The 22,155-nt window shown below is 43.6% G+C and overlaps 1 protein-coding gene across 1 annotated transcript in view; it reads left to right on the forward strand.

Moving 5' to 3' along the window:
- Positions 1-764: 764 nt before the first annotated feature.
- Positions 765-22,155, forward strand: part of LOC142380616 (uncharacterized) — a 55,945-nt gene continuing 34,554 nt past the window's right edge. Inside the window, exons 1-13 of the mRNA XM_075466529.1 lie at positions 765-889; positions 2,111-2,372; positions 2,607-2,632; positions 7,920-8,181; positions 8,416-8,536; positions 9,221-9,230; positions 9,724-10,018; positions 10,642-10,676; positions 11,177-11,462; positions 18,232-18,275; positions 18,467-18,746; positions 18,827-18,867; positions 21,872-22,148. Of these exons, the coding sequence (XP_075322644.1) occupies positions 2,120-2,372; positions 2,607-2,632; positions 7,920-8,181; positions 8,416-8,536; positions 9,221-9,230; positions 9,724-10,018; positions 10,642-10,676; positions 11,177-11,462; positions 18,232-18,275; positions 18,467-18,746; positions 18,827-18,867; positions 21,872-22,148 (1,930 nt within the window). The 5' untranslated portion in view covers positions 765-889; positions 2,111-2,119. The remainder of the gene's footprint in view (positions 890-2,110; positions 2,373-2,606; positions 2,633-7,919; positions 8,182-8,415; positions 8,537-9,220; positions 9,231-9,723; positions 10,019-10,641; positions 10,677-11,176; positions 11,463-18,231; positions 18,276-18,466; positions 18,747-18,826; positions 18,868-21,871; positions 22,149-22,155) is intronic.

Consider the following 22,155-nt stretch of genomic DNA (forward strand, 5'->3'; position numbering starts at 1 on the left):
GAACAAATGAGTTAAATTACTTCAGAAACTTGCGGGATGGTGAACTTACAAACACTTCTGCATTTCAAAGTAAACCAAAGTTACTGATCCAGTTTGAGCGGTGTTTCCAGAGGCCGCTTCATGAGAAAATGAGGACATTATTCACCAGCACACAAAAAGTAAGTACACCCTGTTTCATTTCCAGCCTCTGCCGTCATCGCGCTGTTGGACTGGACTGTAACAGCCAAACGTTATGCAAAGCAAGAGAAACTCACAGAGCAGATCCACTGAATCTGGTTTTTATTCATGTCTACACACGTTTTTAAAGTTATTTCATTGAATGTTTTTATGACAGTTTGCAGAAGAAGTGGTTCTTTGTGTCAGTCCGCCAGAACCTGTTGTCACAGATTCCAGGAGGGAAGAAAATGTCACGCCCAGTAACTGAAAGTCCCTTATCGCGTGTCTGAACACCGACCTACCTTGTGCAAATATTCAGTTTGCATAAGTGAATATACATTCTGGACTTTATTCTACAACCTCTTTAGAATAATTCCATCCAGATTTGAGCACTCTAACTAATGTAGTTTCCATACAGGACCTTGTTTACTGTACCCAGTAAATAAACTGGATCATTAAGAATAATACATCTATTTTACAGTGAATGCACTGGTTATTGTCTGATTCCTGTAATCAGGAGATCAAAGTCCCCCAGATTCCATCGCTTGTGTAGAAGGATCCACCCACAGGACGATGTTTCTCAGTTCCGCCATCTGGGCGTTGGTTTGAGGAGGAAGTGAAAGTACTTTCAAAGCCCATAAACTCCCTGCTCTGGCTTTCAGAAGCTGGAGACGTGGCTGTGTTTCAGTCCTGAAGCAGAGTGCTGGCAGAGCTGCAGGGTTCCTCAGAGAAGGTGAGCGGCACACCTGCACACAGCACATCCCTGCAGCACCCTGAGGGGAGCATCAGTTTTAGAAAGATTTAATCAGATAAACGCATACAGACGCGCGCGCACAGAAACGCACTACGGAAGAAGAGGAAAGGAAATATTTTATAGTTCGTTGTAAAAACAAATGAAATAACATCATTAGCGTTAGTTCCAAATCTTTAAACGTGCGCAGGAACAAACTTTGGAGAGATCAGAGTCTGCTTTAGGCTGCAGAAACATTCCTTTCTGATGACACATCTCTCACAAACATGAAGGTGGACTCACTGCTCATGCGCCGACGTCTTTGTCCTATTTAAATCTGTCAGAGAGCTGATTGGTCAGGAGGCGGGGCTTTTACAGGTATCGGGTGCTTGTCTGCCAACCCAACCTGCTCCGGAGCATCAGCTGTCAGGGTGAAACAGCTGGTTAGAAGAGAACCAGCTGGGTGATTCTGATCATCAAAGTGCTTTACAGCTACATAAAATCACAAGAAGGCCAATAAAATCTTTACAAAAAGCATAAAAAATAATCATTAATTAATTAATTTAAAATAAAACACTTTCAGGTGTCATATGCACAGCTAAACAGAACTGTTTTCAGCCTGGATTTAAACATTATCAGAGTTGAGGCCTGTCTCACATCTTCTGGAAGGCTGTTCCAGATGTTAGGAGCATCAAATGAAATGCAGCCTCAGCTTGTTTAGTCCTGACTCTGGGCACCAGCAGGAGACCCCTCCCTGGGGCAGGAGACCCCTCCCTGAGGCAGGAGTCTCAAGGTGACTGATAACACTTTCTCTTTGTTTCTGTGGGCCACAGACAATGATTTCAGTTTTGTCTGAGTTTAGCTGGAGAAAATAGTTTTGCATCCACACACTGATCTGTTCGATGCAGCGACACAACGTATCTACAGGCCCGTGTTCTCCTGCCGTCAGTGACACGTAGATCTGAGTGTCATCTGCATAGTTGTGGTAGGACACATTATAGCTGCGTATTAGCTAGCCTAATGGAAGCATGTACAGATTGAACAATAGGGGTCCCAGGATTGACCCCTGGGGAACCCCACAGGTCGTAGCCATTTGGTCTGAGACACAGTTACCGATATCAACAAAATATTTGTGCAGTGCAGCTGCTTTCTTTGTCACATGACTGGATGTTTGCAGCTCCCTGTCCTCTCTGTACTGGTTGATATCTTCTTTTAATTTTCCAGGTGGAAACTATGACGACTCAGAAGCTGCTTGTTGAAACTCTGAAACAGTTGAGTCCAGAGGAGTTTGATGAATTCAAGTCACTGATTGGGACAAAGAAAGGTTCATTACTCTTCCTGAAGGCAGCAAACACGCAGGATGCCGCGCGGCTGCTGGCTCAGACGTACGACCCACAGTGTGTGGAGGTGAGCAGAGAGGCTTTCAGGAAGATGAGAAGGACTGATCTGCTGCAGAGATTGTCGGGCGCCGACTCAGGAGCCAAAGGTGAGGCAACAAACGTACCGGAGCACTGCGTATATTTCAGAGCTTCACTTGGAAATTAAGGAGCGCATGAAGATTATTAAAGTGTTTCCATCAGATCTGTCACAGTTTAGCAGATTCCACACAAATACATTCAACAGCATTTAGAATGGTTTCACTTCAGGGTAAAATGTGTCGGATAAAAGCTGATAATGAACCAGCTGCTGACAGCTTTTATTCCGTCTCTTTCCTCCTCAGAGAAACGACCTGAGCGGAGCCAGAGAGTGAGTAACATCACATCAGTCCACTGCACACAGTTCAGCTTTGAAACAGAGGATCAACACTTATACCCAGGGGGCAAAGCGAAAAAACAAACACGGAGCGTTGTAAAAGGTTTGACACCAGAAATGATATCTAGGACCTTCAAGGATCACAACCTGGGTGGACAACCCGGTCAACTAGCTTCTGGAAAGCTACAGGGGGCCAAAGACCCTCTTTTTGGGACATGTTCCTGGCGGAATTATGTAAATGCATATATATAGGCACTACAATGGCATAAATAGTCACACACCTATAAAATTTGGCAGAGAGTATCCTGACACATAGGGGGAAGCAGGAAAAAAAGATTCTGGGGCTTGGGATTGTATAGGATTGTGATTAAAATAAATAAATAAAAAGTAACCTGACATATACATGTCCAAATTACAGCAGGTAGAACAGGTTTTAGTATTAGTATCTAGCTCTCTGATTCACTGCTGCTGTCACTGAACTCCAATGTGGCAGTGTTTAATCTGTTGCATCTGGTTGCCAGTCCCTGGCAACGGCACCCTAAGTAGCATGGAACTCCCTTCTTTGCACAGGAACAGTTCTTCTGGCAGCCTTTGACACATCCACATGAGATTGTCTTGTTCATTGACACAGGCCAGGCTGGCTTTGTAGAAGGGATGGGAACTGCTTTTCCATTATCCATAGACCATCCAAATTCTGTGCATAAGGGAATTTCTGGCTTGGAAATGTGTGCGCTCTTGTCAATGAGTGTCGCTAGAGCAGCGCTTTTCAGGTGCAGGAGAAATGCATCTTCTGTTGGGGGTAGTAGCTTTAAGAGTGTTGATCTGTTGTTCAGGAACTTGTATGCTCTCAGTTTGCCCAGATCTGAATCCTCAAAGTGATCTGCTGTGGCTGTATACACAGCTATGGTGAGGTCTCGTGCCTGGTTAAGGAGGTCATCTGTTATGGCATCGGTTGGGTTCCCACCAAATTCTTCAAGTGCAGGTGTGTCCAGAATCATGCTGCTCTTAAACCATGACTTCTTTCCAGTGAAATATGGGTAACTAGTTGTATCTCTGCCACTCAGACTGTGGACAAAGGGCATTGCACAACACTGTGAAGGTCCCAGTGCCACAACCATTTCATGGATAGGCAGGTATGCATTCTGGGCTGTTCTCACCCATAGCTCTGCTAGATCACTAAGATGCATTGCACCATAGTACAGGCACACGGCAATGACGTCAGTGTCATTTGCATGTATGACAACTCTGTCAACTCCTTCTTTCTGGACACTGTAGAGGGTGTGCAGTGTGATCCTGGTGTCAGCCTCCTGCTGTGTAGACTCCAGAGCAGGAACATGCACCAGAATTTGGTGGGAACCCAACCGATGCCATAACAGATGACCTCCTTAACCAGGCACGAGACCTCACCATAGCTGTGTATACAGCCACAGCAGATCACTTTGAGGATTCAGATCTGGGAAAACTTAGAGCATACAAGTTCCTGAACAACACTCTTAAAGCTACTACCCCCAACAGAAGATGCATTTCTCCTGCACCTGAAAAGCGCTGCTCTAGCGACACTCATTGACAAGAGCGCACACATTTCCAAACCAGAAATTCCCTTATGCACAGAATTTGGATGGTCTATGGATAATGGAAAAGCAGTTCCCATCCCTTCTACAAAGCCAGCCTGGCCTGTGTCAATGAACAAGACAATCTCATGTGGATGTGTCAAAGGCTGCCAGAAGAACTGTTCCTGTGCAAAGAAGGGAGTTCCATGCTACTTAGGGTGCCGTTGCCAGGGACTGGCAACCAGATGCAACAGATTAAACACTGCCACATTGGAGTTCAGTGACAGCAGCAGTGAATCAGAGAGCTAGATACTAATACTAAAACCTGTTCTACCTGCTGTAATTTGGACATGTATATGTCAGGTTACTTTTTATTTATTTTAATCACAATCCTATTTTCTAGTTCTGGCCAAGAAGATAGTTATTTTATGTTCAATTTATGAAAATTTAAATGAAAATAAATGTTTTGCTGCCAAGAATTTTGTTTCTTTCATTATCAAAATAGGATATTTTTCATAAACACTGAAGTGTTGATTTGCACAAATGATAGAAGAAGAAATTAAGAAACAGCACTGAACCCCATTTGGTAGAACACTGACTGGAAATTCAGTTTCAGTACAATTCTCGATTTGGGATATAGAGAAGACTTTTGGCAACAGCAAGTGCAATCTTTGAGATAGAAAGGCTATCTTGGACTCAAATGGAAGCTTATGAATTAGGGAAGTTTTCTATATACATATTAGGCATAAATATTCACCATAAAGCGCTGAAAAATATTAACTTTCATGAGAATTTGTCAGACGAACAGTACTTTTTTGTCTTTTTTGGGATGTTGAGGGTGATATCTTAAAATGGAGTGGCAGCAAGCCCCAGAATCTTTTTTTCCTGCTTCCCCCTATGTGTCAGGATACTCTCTGCCAAATTTTATAGGTGTGTGACTATTTATGCCATTGTAGTGCCTATATATATGCATTTACATAATTCCGCCAGGAACATGTCCCAAAAAGAGGGTCTTTGGCCCCCTGTAGCTTTCCAGCAGCTAGTTGACCAGATTGTGATCCTTGAAGGTCCTAGATATCATTTCTGGTGTCAAACCTTTTACAACGCTCCGTGTCTGTTTTCCCAAAAACTGGGGTTTTGCCCCCTGGGTATTAAAGGGATAGTTCGCCTCTTTTGACATGAAGCTGTATGACATCCCAAATCAGCAACATCATTTATGAACATTTGTGACACCTGCCAGTCGACGACATGAAAGAATCTAAAATTTATATTTTATGGAGTCGCTCATTTACTCTGTAGCGTCCCCTACGAAGCTTAAAAATGGTCCCCTTAATAGGATTAGTTTCGCGTGGGACCACAAAATTCGGTGCACTCATTCATCGTGCCCAGACGCACAAAAAAGTCTCTGCTGCCATGGTCCCACATCCACAGGAAGGCGGCCATTTTGGATGGAAAGTGAGTTTTCGTCCCATTTTTTACCAATTCCACGTCTTACAGATTTAATGCTACAGACTTCAAACTTGGCCAGGTTACTCTTAAGACATGGGGGGAAAAAATCATGAAGAAACCTTTCCAAACTCTGAACGGTGTGGGCGTGGCCAGGCGGTGAAAATCGTGTGATGGCGTTTGTGATATGAAAGCAATATCATCATCGCAGGGTCATGAAACTTGGCACACACGTCCACCCTGACAACCTTGTATGTATGTAAAGGGTATCGTGTGTGGGCGGAGCAAAATGGCTCAGTGGCGCCCCCTAGAAAATTTCAAAACCCCCTCCGCATTGGGGTTATTATGTGCTCGTACGTACGCAGAGGGTATCGTGCGTGTGGGCAGAGCTGCGCGACTACGGCGTCCAGCGCATGCCCCAACGTGCGCACATCTCGCATACAGCTGCTTGCAGCTTTCTATTTTCTATTTAAATCTGTCAGAGAGCTGATTGGTCAGGAGGCGGGGCTTTTACAGGTATCGGGTGCTTGTCTGCCAACCCAACCTGCTCCGGAGCATCAGCTGTCAGGGTGAAACAGCTGGTTAGAAGAGAACCAGCTGGGTGATTCTGATCATTACGCACAGATGGAAGAACATTTCCACTGCTTTGTATCCACAGTCCCTGTTCTCCCGCTGGATGCTGAGCCTGACCAGGGTCAGAGCTGTGCTTATATTCACACACTGTACTGAGTTTTACTACAAGCTGGTACCTTGTACACATGTGGAATGTTGCTACACCCTCATCACACACACATCTGTCCTGATCGGTAAGTGTTGGGCCTGAAACAGAGTGGCAAGGCAAGGCCAGTTTATCTGTAGAGCACAATTCAAAGTGCTTTACAGCTACATAAAATCACAAGAAGGCAATAAAATCATTCCAAAAAACACAAGAAATAATTAATAATTAATTAATTATTTAATTTAAAAGCAAAGAGTGCAGATAAAACACCTTCAGGTGTCATATGCACAGCTAAACAGAACTGTTTTCAGCCTGGATTTAAACATTATCAGAGCTGAGGCCTGTCTCACATCTTCTGGAAGACTGTTCCAGATTTTAGGAGCATAAAACTGAAACGCAGCCTCAGCTTGTTTAGTCCTGACTCTGGGCCCCAGCAGGAGACCCCTCCCTGGGGCAGCAGACCCCTCCCTGGGGCAGGAGACCCCTCCCTGGGGCAGGAGACCCCTCCCTGGGGCAGCAGACCCCTCCCTGGGGCAGGAGGCCCTCCCTGGGGCAGCAGACCCCTCCCTGGGGCAGGAGACCCCTCCCTGGGCAGCAGACCCCTCCCTGGGGCAGGAGGCCCTCCCTGAGGCAGGAGACCCCTCCCTGAGGCAGGAGACCCCTCCCTGAGGTTCTCAGAGCCCGAGTTGGTTCATATGGCTCTAACATGTCAGAGATGTACTTTGGCGCTTGACCATGAAGAGACTTGTACCCGAGCAGAGCTGTTTTAAAGTCTATTCTCTGAGCGACAGGAAGCCAGTGCAGAGACCTGAGCACTGGACTAATGTGGTCGTATTTCCTGGTTCTGGTCAGGACTCGAGCAGCAGCGTTCTGGATGTACTGCAGCTGTCTTACAGCCCGTTTAGAGCCCAGTGAGCAGGCCGTTACAGCAGTCTAACCTGCTGGAGACAAACGCATGGATCAGTCTCTCTAAGTCTGGTTTAGACACTATTCCTTTGATTCTGCCAATGTTTTTTAGATGGTAAAAAAGCTGCTGATGTTACAGATTTAATGTGGCTGTTAAAGTTCAGGTCTGAGTCCAATATTACCCCGAGATTTCTAACTTGATTACTCGGTTTTAGAGAGAGAGTCTCAAGGTGGCTGATAACACTTTCTCTGTGTTTCTGTGGGCCACAGACAATGATTTCAGTTTTGTCTGAGTTTAGCTGGAGAAATTAGTTTTGCATCCACACACTGATCTGTTCGATGCAGCGACACAGTGTATCTACAGGCCCGTGTTCTCCTGCTGTCAGTGACACGTAGATCTGAGTGTCATCTGCATAGTTGTGGTAGGACACATTATAGCTGCGTATTAGCTAGCCTAATGGAAGCATGTACAGATTGAACAATAGGGGTCCCAGGATTGACCCCTGGGGAACCCCACAGGTCACAGCCATTTGGTCTGAGACACAGTTACCGATTTCAACAAAATATTTGTGCAGTGCAGCTGCTTTCTTTGTCACATGACTGGATGTTTGCAGCTCCCTGTCCTCTGTGTACTGGTTGATATCTTCTTGTAATTTTCCAGGTGGAAACTATGACGACTCAGAAGCTGCTTGTTGAAACTCTGAATCAGTTGAGTCCAGAGGAGTTTGATGAATTCAAGTCACTGATTTGGACAAAGAAAGGTTCATTACTCTTCCTGAAGGCAGCAAACACGCAGGATGCCGCGCGGCTGCTGGCTCAGACGTACGGCCCACAGTGTGTGGAGGTGAGCAGAGAGGCTTTCAGGAAGATGAGAAGGACTGATCTGCTGCAGAGATTGTCGGGCGCCGACTCAGGAGCCAAAGGTGAGGCAACAAACGTACCGGAGCACTGCGTATATTTCAGAGCTTCACTTGGAAATAAAGGAGCGCATGAAGATTATTAAAGTGTTTCCATCAGATCTGTCACAGTTTAGCAGATTCCACACAAATACATTCAACAGCATTTAGCATGGTTTCACTTCAGGGTAAAATGTGTCGGATAAAAGCTGATAATGAACCAGCTGCTGACAGCTTTTATTCCGTCTCTTTCCTCCTCAGAGAAACGACCTGAGCGGAGCCAGAGAGTGAGTAACATCACATCAGTCCACTGCACACAGTTCAGCTTTGAAACAGAGGATCAACACTTAAAGGGACAGTTCGCCTCTTTTGACATGAAGCTGTATGACATCCCATATCAGCAACATCATTTCTGAACATCTTCTTACCCCCTGCTGCGTCCTGTGAGCAGAGTTCCAGCCTCGTTTTGGTGTTGATGAAGGTAGTCTGGCTAGTTGGCTGGGGTTTAAAAAATAAAGCGCCTGCCGACAGCCGCGCCTGTTACGGTGTTTGCAGGCAGTGATACGAAGGGAGAGAAAATAGCGCCAAGAGATTGTGAGGTCTGACTTTTTCCTGGAGAACGATTTTGTGATGCAAATGTATTACTCTGTTGAACGCATATTGTTCTGAGAAGCAAGACGCTTTATTTTTTAAACCCCAGCCAACTAGCCGGACTACCTTCATCAACACCAAAACGAGGCTGGAACTCTGCTCACAGGACGCAGCAGGGGGTAAGAAGATGTTCATAAATGATGTTACTGATATGGGATGTCATACAGCTTCATGTCAAAAGAGGCGAACTATCCCTTTAAAGTCAGCGTCACCTTAAATTATTAAAGCTTTCCTCAGTCTAATTTAGCAAAGATCATCCTGAGAACACATTCTGAACACATGACTTCCTCATCATAATAACTAACGACACCATCATGGGGAAGTCTGCAGTGAGAAAGAAGAGCTTCACTTTGTTTGAGCTTCACTGACCAGAGTTCACATCCACACTTTGTGTCGTCTCTCCATCTGTTTTCAGTGACAGTCATGTGATGATATCTTCATAAAGCTTCATCTGAACATCACCAGCTGCTAAAATATTCTGTCTTGAGTCCGTTGTCATGACTGTTCAGCTGTTCGGTTCAGCAGGAATCAGTTGAGGAGAAGATTCAGTTCAGCTGTGTTATCAGTAGATGTGCTGAGTTTTTCACTGTTTCTGGGCTCTGTCTCAGTTTTCCTTCCATAAATAAAGACACAGTGTAATATGTCATGTGTTGCTGTTCATCTGAGCTTGGATTCACCTCATTTTAGGCCCTGGATAGCACCAGATTACTGTCATCATGTCCTGATATGTAAAAGCTGGTGTGGTGGTCAGCACTGTCACCTCACAGCAAGAAGGTTCCTGGTTCAAATCCCAGCTTTCTGTTTGCATGTTCTCCATGTCTATGTGTGGCTTCTCTCTGGGAACTCTGGCTTCTTCCCATCGTGTCACAGCTGACGAATTGAACTGTGACTCATGAACGTTTTGTTTGAATTTACCAGGTAGAAATGATGGAGTCCACTTTAGAGCTGCTGTTGGAAACACTGGCTGATCTGAGTGATGGAGAGCTCCGGGCCTTTAAGGACTCAATGCAGCTCCAGGACTTTAAGGAGTCAAGTCATCTTTACCTTTCCCGTTATTCAATGACCAACCAGATGTTCATGGAGATGACAGACCTGCACAACACAGTGTATTCAATGGTGCAGCTTTACGGCCAAAGGTCTGTGGAGGAGACTAAGAAGATTTTGATTAAGATGAGGAAGAAGGATCTGGTGCAGAGGCTGTCAAACCCCAAAAGTAAGAGAGTGAAAACGTGGAAATAAAAGAATTATAAATGTTTAGGAAATGAGCGGCAGGCCTGCTTCATTTATGGGTTTAAAACAAGATGGTGAATGGGTCAGGATACAGGAAAGAGGATGATGAACCGTGAGCCGGTTTCTGAACAGTTGGTAGTCGGCTGTGTTTGGTGAGGCAGTTTAACACTCAGCTTTGCCATCAGTGTGAAATAAGAAATAAATCTCCATCAGAAGCAGAACGTGTGTCATAAGAAGGCTTTTATAAGTGGGCCTTTGATGGAAAAGATGGCCTTCAGATCTCAGAGGTTTCAGTTGAACGTTTGTTGACTTTGACCATCCTGATGAACAGTAATGAAATAGATAAAAGCCGATATGTGCAAACATCTGATCTCTCTGCGTTTATGTCTGGAATGTTCTAAACTCCCTCAAAACAGTGCTAAATAGTAAAAAAGTTCCAAGTTAAAGTTAAAAGGTGCACGTGCACCTCAGCAGAGGAAAATGTGTTGGGGAAGACGTCCACCTCCACCTTTCTGTGCTGACATTTTGTCACCTCTTAGCATCTTAGCATTTCCTTTTTGAGCTGCCTCTCCTGGTGTTTGAATTCTTTTCTTTATTTCTCCTCAGAAGAAAAGCTGCATGAGTCTGCTCTGATCCACAAAGTGAGTACTGTCTCACCTGTCTGACCCTGCAGAGCAAGGCCTTTATTCAAAAAGAGCCTAAAATCACGTTTTCATCATGCATTTTGGATGGTTTTCACAGAACTGAGTTGGACTTTAAAGCTTTTTCTTTTACACATGAAACTAGATTAAATAAGAAGGATTTGGTTCATATGTTTCTGCTACACTGTGCTGCTGGCTTAAAGTGAATTAATGAAGAACATTTGGTGTTCAGGTCAGTTTTGGTATCACTATTAAAAAGTTCCACCCTGAAAACACTGTTAATACTAAAGATGAATTCACCTACGTGCTGTATGTTCGTTCATCTTTTGCTCTGTAAAGATGCTTCAGTTATTTGTGTTCTCCTGAGAGAAAAACATCTTTAAACATCAAAAGGTCTGAAGTAATGACATTGAAAGGATATGTTATGATAAACTACAACACCGTCTGATTCTCTGTGAACTAAATCGATATTTTCCTCTGAAACACTGTTGGTTTTCCAGATGGCAGCCATGTTAGCTGTGAAACAGCTGCTTTTGGACACACTGATGAAGTTGAAAGGCGATGAGCTCAGTAGATTTAGGTGGTTTCTACATTTGACCCAATTCAAGAAGGATCTTCCACAAATCCCATGGAGCAAACTGAGTGATGCAAACAACAGAGAAATAGTGGATCTGATGGTGAATATATACGGTCAACATTGTGTGGAGGTGACCCGGGAGACCTTCATGGATATGAACAGGACTGATCTGGCACAGAGGCTGCCAGAGAGCAGCTTTGGACCCAAAGGTACAGTAAACATCTTTCTCAATGATGTACTGTATCATGATAAACACAGGGGTACTTGAAAGTTTATGAACCTTCTTAAATTTTGCTGTTTAAATAGACTTTAGTAGCATTATAACTCAATTTAAATCACATCTCCACACAAGCTGTGGCAGCAGATAAAGAAAAACTGATGAAACAAAGTAGATGAGGCCACAAAATTCTGTTTATTTACAGCTTCCACAGGAATTAAGAGGGTAAGAAGCAGCCAGGAGCTGCTGACCAATGCACTGATTAATTGATCATCAGTCAGGAAAGACGTCAGCACTGATCTTAGAGAAGCAGCTGCTGCTGCCCATCAATCTGGGAAAGGTTATAAGGCCGTTTCCAAACTATCTGGAGTCCATCATTCTACAGAGAGAAAGATTATTCACAAGTGGTGTAGGTGCAAAAGTCGACTAGCAGCAGATATTCCTGGCTTACACGTGTTCAAAAAACTGTTTTCCTTAAAAATCCACATGAACCAGGTAACATTAGAAAAAATATAGAAATTTATTCCACAAGTGTCACTCAAGTATCCATACACCTGGCTTTCAACACAATATAGGACGGGACACGGTAAAAAAACGTGTGTCTCCACTGCTGGTCTGACGTTCACAACACAGGTGTAACCTTCCCAGCCTCTTAAAGTTACAGTACCGCCAGTATTAAACTTAAATGAAATAGCCCGTACTAAACAGAAAAGATGAACAAACAGCCATATTCAATAAAACTTTCTAATCAATGACTATTAGACCAATATTCAAACTTAAAGGTCCTATGCCATGAAAATAAATGGAGGCTTTTATATATTTTTATAGGCTTTAGTGGTCCCCTAATACTGTATCTGAGTTTTTTTCCCCAAAATTCTGCCTTGGTGCAGAATTACAGCCAGTCCCAAAAATGAGCTTTCCTTAGGATCCTCAGAATGAGCTGTTTAGGGTCTGCAGCTTTAAATGCAAATTAGGAGGAGAAATGTGGGGCAAAGATGCTAGCGACTAAAACTAGCGAAACCTGTTGAAATGAGCTTACTTTGACAATATGACGAACTAGTTAGTGAACAACTCTCCTAACACAGTCAAACATCAAGCAAGTGCTACACAAGGCACAGCAAAAAAAGGCGTGCGTGAAGGGGAAAGCAGGATTTTGACATTCTCATCTGATTGCTCTGGTTTGCAAAGATGCACGTAGCGCGAGTCATTTCAATCAGGGGAAAGGCAGATATCGTGCGCGCCATAACACCAACAGCAGGACGGCTATCAAAACAACAAATAAGTACACAACACTCGCGTTACAGTAAATGAGGTGTCCACTCGCATACCTCATGCTATTTACCGTTACATTAGCGACAGTGACCGAGCTATTAGCTGCAGAGCTAACGACACAGACAGACTGACCGTTTTGACTCTGGAACCATGAATTAATCATTATCCTGATGAAATGCACTGAATTTGCGGATTCATTGTTCTTCAGGAAGCTTGAAGTAGGGGGGGTTTGGTCTAAAATGAGCGAGCTAACCATCTCATGAGCATGCAAACACCTCCAACAGCCCAGTTGACAGAGATAAGTGCTTGCAGATGCTATTAGCTGCATAGCTAACGATACAAACCCTTTCCTGTGGTAAAAAGCTATGTAACTATACTGTACATACAGGAAAGCAACACAATAATAGAGCGTTGAATTACGGAATGAGATCCTTCCCCAAGTAAGGGGGCGAATGGAGCAGGAGATTGACAGACGGATCGGTGCGGCGTCTGCAGTGATGCGGGCTCTGCACCGGCCCGTTGTGGTGAAGAAGGAGCTGAGCCAGAAGGCGAAGCTCTCGATTTACCGGTCAATCTATGTTCCTACCCTCACCTATGGTCACGAGCTGTGGGTAGTGACCAAGAGAATGAGATCGCGAATACAAGCGGCTGAAATGAGTTTCCTCCGCAGGGTGTCTGGGCTCTCCCTTGGGCTCGGTATTGGCCCAACTTCTGGAAACATTCGTCGGTGAAATATTTGGCGCACACATACACAAATCTCTTCGGTTCTGTCGTCACTTTCCCAGAAAAAACTAAATCTGTCCACTGGCTCTTTAGAGGTTCTTATGCAGGAGCTCTAAACAGATTTTTTACATCCATGTACAGCGCAATGAGCTGGCCAAAGAGCTGTGGGCGGGGAAAGGCAGTTTTGGCATAGCCATATATGGGCTCTGGGTGGAAACAACCTCCACGTCATAAGCGGCAGCTTTCTCGATCAGGCCATCTGCATGATCACATTACCAAAGGCGGAGAATAATTTCCAGTGCATGGTTTAGGTCTATCGTCATTTTTAGCCACTGGAGGACCGCAGGCATAGCCTGACTACGTCATACTCACGATTCTAGTCAGAATGTGAGTCTGATACCGCTCAATAGAGTTTTGAGTATGGGGCGTGTTTCAACCGAACCAGGAGAAAAAATGCCTCTTCGCTCAATTGGATAGATCTACAACCAATCACAGCAACGTAGTATGTGACGTAGATTAAGCAACACACACTTGTTGTAGGAAGGACGCCAAAAACATCTTTTCTATCGATAAAAGCCTTTATCGTGTTCCTCTGTTCGTCTTTCAAAATGAATGCAATGTGGAGATCCTGTAGAACAGACTCGATGGCAGAATCTACACACCCTAGCTCTCCAACGGCAGCCATGTTTGTTTCAAACGAAGTCAAACCAAGCGCTCTTTAGTGACGTAGTCGATAATGTCCCTGTTGATCATCTGTCCATCATCGTATAAAGCCCGCCCTGGCAATCTGATTGGGTCGACCGATTCTTGGTTGGGCATAATGATTTCCCAACTGAGCAGAGCCAGACCGAACTTCCCGACCAAAACTTTTATGGGCGGGGCTAAGTTCGGCTGGCACCCAGGCTACCGCATGCAGGCTAGAAGAACTCATATTAATGTTAAACAACCTTAAAAAGTGAAAATGTCATGCCATGGCTCCTTTAAGAATAAAGAAAATAGTTAAATTACATAAGCAGAAATAAGAAATCGGCAAATCTGTACTTGCCTCATACATATCCAGCCCCTAATTGTTCTCTAAACTTAGAAACAATTACAAACAACATGAATGATATAACCATGGGGCAATTAACATCTTAAGAACAATCCTAAGTCTTGTCTTCTTTCTTCAGACATGCCGAGAACAGTCTTTACCTCCGTCTCATACTGCTTCTAGGAACAGACAGACCTTGGTGATGGGTCTGACTAGTTCACTGGTCTTAGTCTTTAGACGAACCCGGCGAACAAGTCCATGTTCATCTGGCAATGCCTCCATGACTTTGCCAATGACCCATGAGTTTCTTGGTGCAGTCTCATCCACCAACAAAACAATGTCCCCTGGCACAAAGTTGCGTGACACCCTTGACCACTTCTGGCGCGTCTTGAGCTCAGGCAGGTACTCTCTCACGCAACATTTCGGAAAAAGGTCCACCATATATTGGGTTTGCCTCCATCTTCGACGTGCATAGAGGTCCTCCAGCCTGAAAAGTCCTGGAGGTAGAGATGGCTTGGTCCTCAGCAGTAGGAGGTGATTTGGGCTGAGTGCCTCTAGGTCGTTGGGGTCACTGGAAGGGGTAGTAATGGGTCGACCATTAATGATGGCCTCAGCTTCACACAGAAGTGTTTGGAGGCTTTCCTCATCCAGATTCTGAGTCCTCAGGGTGGCATTGAGGATTTTCCTGGTGGACCTGATTAAATGCTCCCACACTCCTCCATGATGAGAGGCAGCTGGGGGGTTGAACATCCATTTTATGCCTCGTTGAAGCAATGTGTCCTCTATTTTTTTGAGGTGTTCCACTCTTGAATAGCCTTCTTGAGCTCTGTTCTGCCCCAACGAAATTGGTCCCATTGTCAGAACGTAGCTCCACAACTTGACCTCTTCGTGCGATAAACCGGCGAAGAGCATTAATAAAGGAGTCTCTAGCCCCTTTCACACTGCCGAATAACCCGCGTTTAATCCGCGAATTTAGCGTGTCCGCTGTTGCGTTCACACTGCCGACCCGGGCTGCCGCGTCAACTCGACTCGCCTTTCGACCCGCGTCGGACCCGCGTCTTTTTGCCGAGCTATATGGCTGATATATGTGTAATATATGGAAGAGTTATATGGCTGATATATGTGTAATATATGGAAGAGTTATATGGCTGATATATGTGTAATATATGGAAGAGTTATATGGCTGATATATGTGTAATATATGGAAGAGTTATATGGCTGATATATGTGTAATATATGGAAGAGTTATATGGCTGTTATATGTGTAATATATGGAAGAGTTATATGGCTGATATATGTGTAATATATGGAAGAGTTATATGGCTGATATATGTGTAATATATGGAAGAGTTATATGGCTGATATATGTGTAATATATGGAAGAGTTATATGGCTGATATATGTGTAATATATGGAAGAGTTATATGGCTGATATATGTGTAATATATGGAAGAGTTATATGGCTGATATATGTGTAATATATGGAAGAGTTATATGGCTGATATATGTGTAATATATGGAAGAGTTATATGGCTGATATATGTGTAATATATGGAAGAGTTATATGGCTGTTATATGTGTAATATATGGAAGAGTTATATGGCTGATATATGTGTAATATGTGGAAGAGTTATATGGCTGATATATGTGTAATATATGGAAGAGCTATATGGCTGATATATGTGTAATATATGGAAGAGTTATATGGCTGATATATGTGTAATATATGGAAGAGTTATATGGCTGTTATATGTGTAATATATGGAAGAGTTATATGGCTGATATATGTGTAATATATGGAAGAGTTATATGGCTGATATATGTGTAATATATGGAAGAGTTATATGGCTGATATATGTGTAATATATGGAAGAGTTATATGGCTGTTATATGTGTAATATATGGAAGAGTTATATGGCTGATATATGTGTAATATATGGAAGAGTTATATGGCTGATATATGTGTAATATATGGAAGAGTTATATGGCTGTTATATGTGCAATGTTGTGTATAGTGCCTTGTGTTTTTTGTATTGATATATGTTTGCTACCTTCATTTTCTTCGGGATTAATAAATAGTACTTTACTCTACTCTACTCTATTTAACCCTACCTCCGACGCATGGCTTGTGCCTACGTCATTGGACACGCCCAGCATTTATGTGTTTCATGTGACGCTCTGCCACTAGGCCACGCCCCCTGAACTCGGCTTCAGGCGACACGGGTCACCCTGACACGCCAAGCGTTCACATTGCTCGACGTGGGTCGAAGGTGCAATTTGGACCCGCTAAGGTAGCGGGTCGCAATGTGAAAAGGGGCTTATGTCTAGAGATGCAGCCACTTCTAAGCGGACGGCCCGAATGGCTAAGCAGGTGAAGATAATACCGTAGGTCTTTGGCCAAGATAGCGGGATGTTTGGATTCTTCTGGCATGGTTGCGCGGTTTTAGCCTGCCTCCAAGTCTCAGAATACCGTCTTGAAGAATCGGGTTTAGCTTGTAGATGCGGCTATTCTTTTTTGATAGGTTCACCCTTTTTTAAGGAGTTGATTTCCTCTTGGAACCTTTTTCTCTGACAGTGGTGTATGATCTCTAATTCAGCTTCTTTCAGATCATCCACTGTGAGGGTTACTTTGCTGAGGTCAGAAAACACAAGAGCTACATCTCAGACTCTGCAGGCCTCAGTTAGCATGTTAAAGGTTAAAGGTCACCCCAAGGTCAAAAACCCAAGAGCTACATCTCAGACTCTGCAGGCCTCAGTTAGCATGTTAAAGGTTAAAGGTCACCCCAAGGTCAGAAACCCAAGAGCTACATCTCAGACTCTGCAGGCCTCAGTTAGCATGTAAAAGGTTAAAGGTCACCCCAAGGTCAGAAACCCAAGAGCTACATCTCAGACTCTGCAGGCCTCAGTTAGCATGTTAAAGGTTAAAGGTCACCCCAAGGTCAGAAACCCATGAGCTACATCTCAGACTCTGCAGGCCTCAGTTAGCATGTTAAAGGTTAAAGGTCACCCCAAGGTCAGAAACCCAAGAGCTACATCTCAGACTCTGCAGGCCTCAGTTAGCGTGTTAAAGGTTAAAGGTCATGACGGCACAGTTAGAAACAGACTGAGCAAGTATGGCTTGTGTGGAAGGGCTGCAGGAGAAAGCCTCTTCTCTCTAAAGACAAATGATGTTTGGTCATAATGCACAGCAGCACGTTTGGATGGTGGAAGGTATCTGCTAAAACATCATAAGAGAACTGAGAATAGATGAAAGCTGCACACCAGCAGTCCAATCATGAGGTAACCAGCTTTCTGAAGAAGAAGGCGGTTTTAGAAAGAAACAGAAAAACAATCCTGACAAAGATCTGTGTTTTCTCTCAAAGGAACGTGCTTCCTCCTGCTTTCTTTCCTTGTGGGAGGGATGTGGGTAATCTAAAGATTTATCCCCTTAACGCCTGAATTTATATAGCTGTATATAAAAAAAATACAGCTATATGTGTTTTAGTCTTTAAGTAGATGGTAAATAATGCTGAGATTATTTATTTCACTTTTGTACGAAAAATAAATAGAATAATTTGTATGTTGCAAATTTGCAACAACAGTTATCCTGGTCAATTTGGAGTCAACGGTTACTCCAGCTACGGTTTGTAGCATATATGCGACAATAGGCGTTAAGAGGTTAACAGTGTTCATTTAAATGTGTTCTGAGTATGACACCTGCTGCTGAATCAGTAACTTCTGAATCTTTTCTCCTCAGAGAAACACGCTGGGGGTGAATGTTTTCCTGCACTGATCCACAAAGTGAGTCTGACTGCAGTTCATTTGGCTTTCACTGAATAGATGTTACACACATTATCTTTGGTTCCAACATGTCCAGCTGAAATAATCTTTCTCCGTCTGCATTTCTAAAACATGAGTGAGAAGTAAAAAGACAGATCAGTTTAAATCACAGCTGATGACTGAATTAAACAACATTTCCTTTGAATTACCAGATAAAAACGATGGAGTCTGTTACAGAGCTGCTGCTGGAAAAGTTGGCTGAGCTGAGTGACCGTTCGCTCAAAGACTTCTGGATCACATTTTTTCGTAAAACTCAACAAGTCGGGCCTCATTATGTAGAACCATGGACGCTGCTGGATGTGCCAAACATACAGGATTTGGTGTTTTCAATGGTTCAGACTTACGGCCAACAGGCGGTGGAGCAAACTGAGAAGATTTTACAGGAAATAAAGGAGACTGATCAGCTGGCAGAATCCAGCTTTGGGCCAGAAAGTAAGACAACAAAGACAAAACATGTGCAAATCATAAAACTTTGCCACTCACGAGTGTCTTTTGTGTCTTTTCCTCCTCAGAGAAACTCTCTGTGGGTGAACAGCGAGGTCTGATCCACAAAGTGAGTAACGTGACATCAGTCTGACTCAGAACGTGACGGCTTTCATTCAGCAGATGCAGGCTGAGTCCTCACTCTGAACATGTTACTGATTCAATGCAAACACGTGTTTAATGCCAGATGTTTGTAAGGAGCACAGGAGGAATGAATCGAGGGATAGAAATGAATTACACAACCTTAAACACAGACACAGATATGAGATCCTGTTATGGATTTCTGTGTTTACACTCTCAGAAATAGGGGCACAGTACGAGTCCTTTTTTGTCCCCTGAGGTACAATCTATACTAATGTACCCCCTAGGGTTAATCATTAGACCTAAAGGTACCTATATGTACCTTTTTTCTGTGTTAGGCTACTTCAGTATAAGGGCACAAAATTGCCACCAGAGGTAAAGATTGGTCTCTGTAAGGTACAAACCACAAGGGTACAAAACTATACCTTCTGAGGGTACTGCCCCAAGGACAAGCCATCGTACCCCTAAAGGTACAATTCTGTACTTTAGTTTCTGAGAGTGAAGCAGCAATAAACATTGAGAGCTGCAGGCTGTAAATAAAATTTATGTTCTACCTTTCTACCTTTAAAGCCGGGGGCGCTGTTGCGTTATTCTACCATTAAGGCCGGTAGAGTGTACACGTCTTTTTTCCTGTATAAGTACGGTGGCCGACACGTGCAAACGCGCTGCAAACGCTGAAACAAATCCAACAGTAAAATGCTGCAAGAGAAAAATGCGGCAATAACAAAAACGACCGGAGCACACGCGCTGCAAACCCCAAAACACATGCAAGAGAGAAACGCTGCAAACCCCAAAACACATGCAAGAGAGAAACGCTGCAAACACCAAAACACATGCAAGAGAGAAACGCTGCAAACACCAAAACACATGCAAGAGAGAAACGCTGCAAACCCCAAAACACATGCAAGAGAGAAACGCTGCAAACCCCAAAACACGTGCAAGAGAGAAACGCTGCAAACCCCAAAACACGTGCAAGAGAGAAACGCTGCAAACACCAAAACACATGCAAGAGAGAAACGCTGCAAACACCAAAACACATGCAAGAGAGAAACGCTGCAAACCCCAAAACACATGCAAGACAGAAACGCTGCAAACCCCAAAACACATGCAAGACAGAAACGCTGCAAACCCCAAAACACGTGCAAGAGAGAAACGCTGCAAACTTCAAAACACATGCAAGAGAGAAACGCTGCAAACTTCAAAGCACATGCAAGAGAGAAACGGTGCAAACCCCAAAACACATGCAAGAGAGAAACGCTGCAAACCCCAAAACACATGCAAGAGAGAAACGGTGCAAACTTCAAAACACATGCAAGAGAGAAACGCTGCAAACCCCAAAACACATGCAAGAGAGAAACGCTGCAAACCCCAAAACACGTGCAAGAGAGAAACGCTGCAAACCCCAAAACACATGTAAGAGAGAAACGCTGCAAACCCCAAAACACATGCAAGAGAGAAACGCTGCAAACCCCAAAACACATGCAAGAGAGAAACGCTGCAAACCCCAAAACACATGCAAGAGAGAAACGCTGCAAACCCCAAAACACATGCAAGAGAGAAACGCTGCAAACCCCAAAACACATGCAAGAGAGAAACGCTGCAAACTTCAAAACACAACGGAAGTTCGCCAGGCCACTAGGGGGTCTCGACCTGTGGGATGGGGGATCGGAGTTATGTCGCTATCGTTTCTCTCTTGCATGTGTTTTGGTCTTCACTGTCCTACAGAGATGTATAGTAACAAAGTAGAACTACTTCACTACTCTACTTAAGTACTAAAATGCTGTATCTGTACTCTACTGGAGTATTATTTTTTTCTCCTACTTCCACTTTTACTTCAGTACATATTTTCAATGAATTTAGTACTTTTACTCCGATTCATTTTTTATGTGCTGCATCGTTACTCGTTATTATAAACGCACACACACACACACATAAAAACGTACACTCATTCATGCACAAACACACCCACACGCATACAAACACGCAAACATACATATAAAAGCACACACACAGAGACACACAAGCATGCACATAGTTTAAAAAGGGGAAAAGTTGTAGAGAAAAAAAAGCACAAGCAGGAAAGAGAGGGGAGGGATGCTTTAAATGGAGAGGGGACATGCTTGATCTGTTTGTTCACAAATAGTTAAGCCCAGTGTTTTCAGGTGTTCTAATCACTTTTTGTTTTTACATGACTTTTGTATTTGTATGTGGCCTACTGGCCTTGAGATTTTTTTAACAAGTTGAAAGAAAATGACAAGGATGAAAAGAAAATGTGTAATGTGTGAAGTGATGGGAGATGCTTTAAAGGGGGAAGGGACATACTTGCCAATACATATTCTTTTGTTCAAAAGAGTTAAGCTCAATGTTTAAAGGTGCTCTTGTACATTCCGCTGTACTGCTGTTACAGCCAAACATTTTGAATAATATAAACAATTTAATTTTCAAACTTTCGACTGATTTCTTTAATAACTACACTACACAATACTTTTACTTTCAGTACTTGAGTAGTAATTTTAAGAATAAACTACTTGCAATACATAAGTACAAAACATGTTTAATACTTTAGTACTTCCACTCAAATACGGTGCTTAAAGAGCACTTCTACTTCTACTCAAGTCACTTTTTTGATAGAGTACTTGTACTTCTACTCAAGTCTGAATCGCTAGTACTTTATATGTATGCTGTCCTATAATAAAGGCATAACATTCTTTAAAGGTAGAATAACGCAACAGCGCCCCCGGCTTTAGAGGTAGAAATGTGGCAATGCTTTCCCGGCCAAAATGGGTTAAGAAGCTGAAGGAGGAAAAGTTCATTATTCCTCCTCTTGTCATTTTTCAGCCTGTTTTGCTGATGATCAGAAACAGTAAACAGCCCTCTGTAGTCCATCCTGCAGCATGTACCAAATGCATCGGGCCGTGTGTGATCTTGCTGACATGTTTGTAACCGTCTCAGTGGGTTGAATATCTGTCTCATGCATGTACTGACTGTTCCAGGTGGCAACGGTGGCAGCTGTCAAACAGCTGCTTTTAGGGACTTTGAATGATTTGAAGCCTGAGGAGCTCCTGAAATTCAGAAGACTTCTGATGCCGGTGACCTTCCTGACTTTTGGTTCAGCCAGTTGGAGTCGTACAGAAAGCAGCACAGGCACAGTGGATGAGATGGTGATGGAGTTTGGACAGCAGTCTGTGGAGTTGACCCGAAAGGTTCTCGAGTACCTGAACAGAACCGATCTGGTCCAGAGGTTCTTGGAGACCAGCTCAGCACCAAACAGTAGGAC

This window comes from Odontesthes bonariensis, chromosome 5 (assembly GCF_027942865.1).
Source record: "Odontesthes bonariensis isolate fOdoBon6 chromosome 5, fOdoBon6.hap1, whole genome shotgun sequence".
Taxonomy (NCBI): Eukaryota; Metazoa; Chordata; class Actinopteri; order Atheriniformes; family Atherinopsidae; genus Odontesthes; species Odontesthes bonariensis.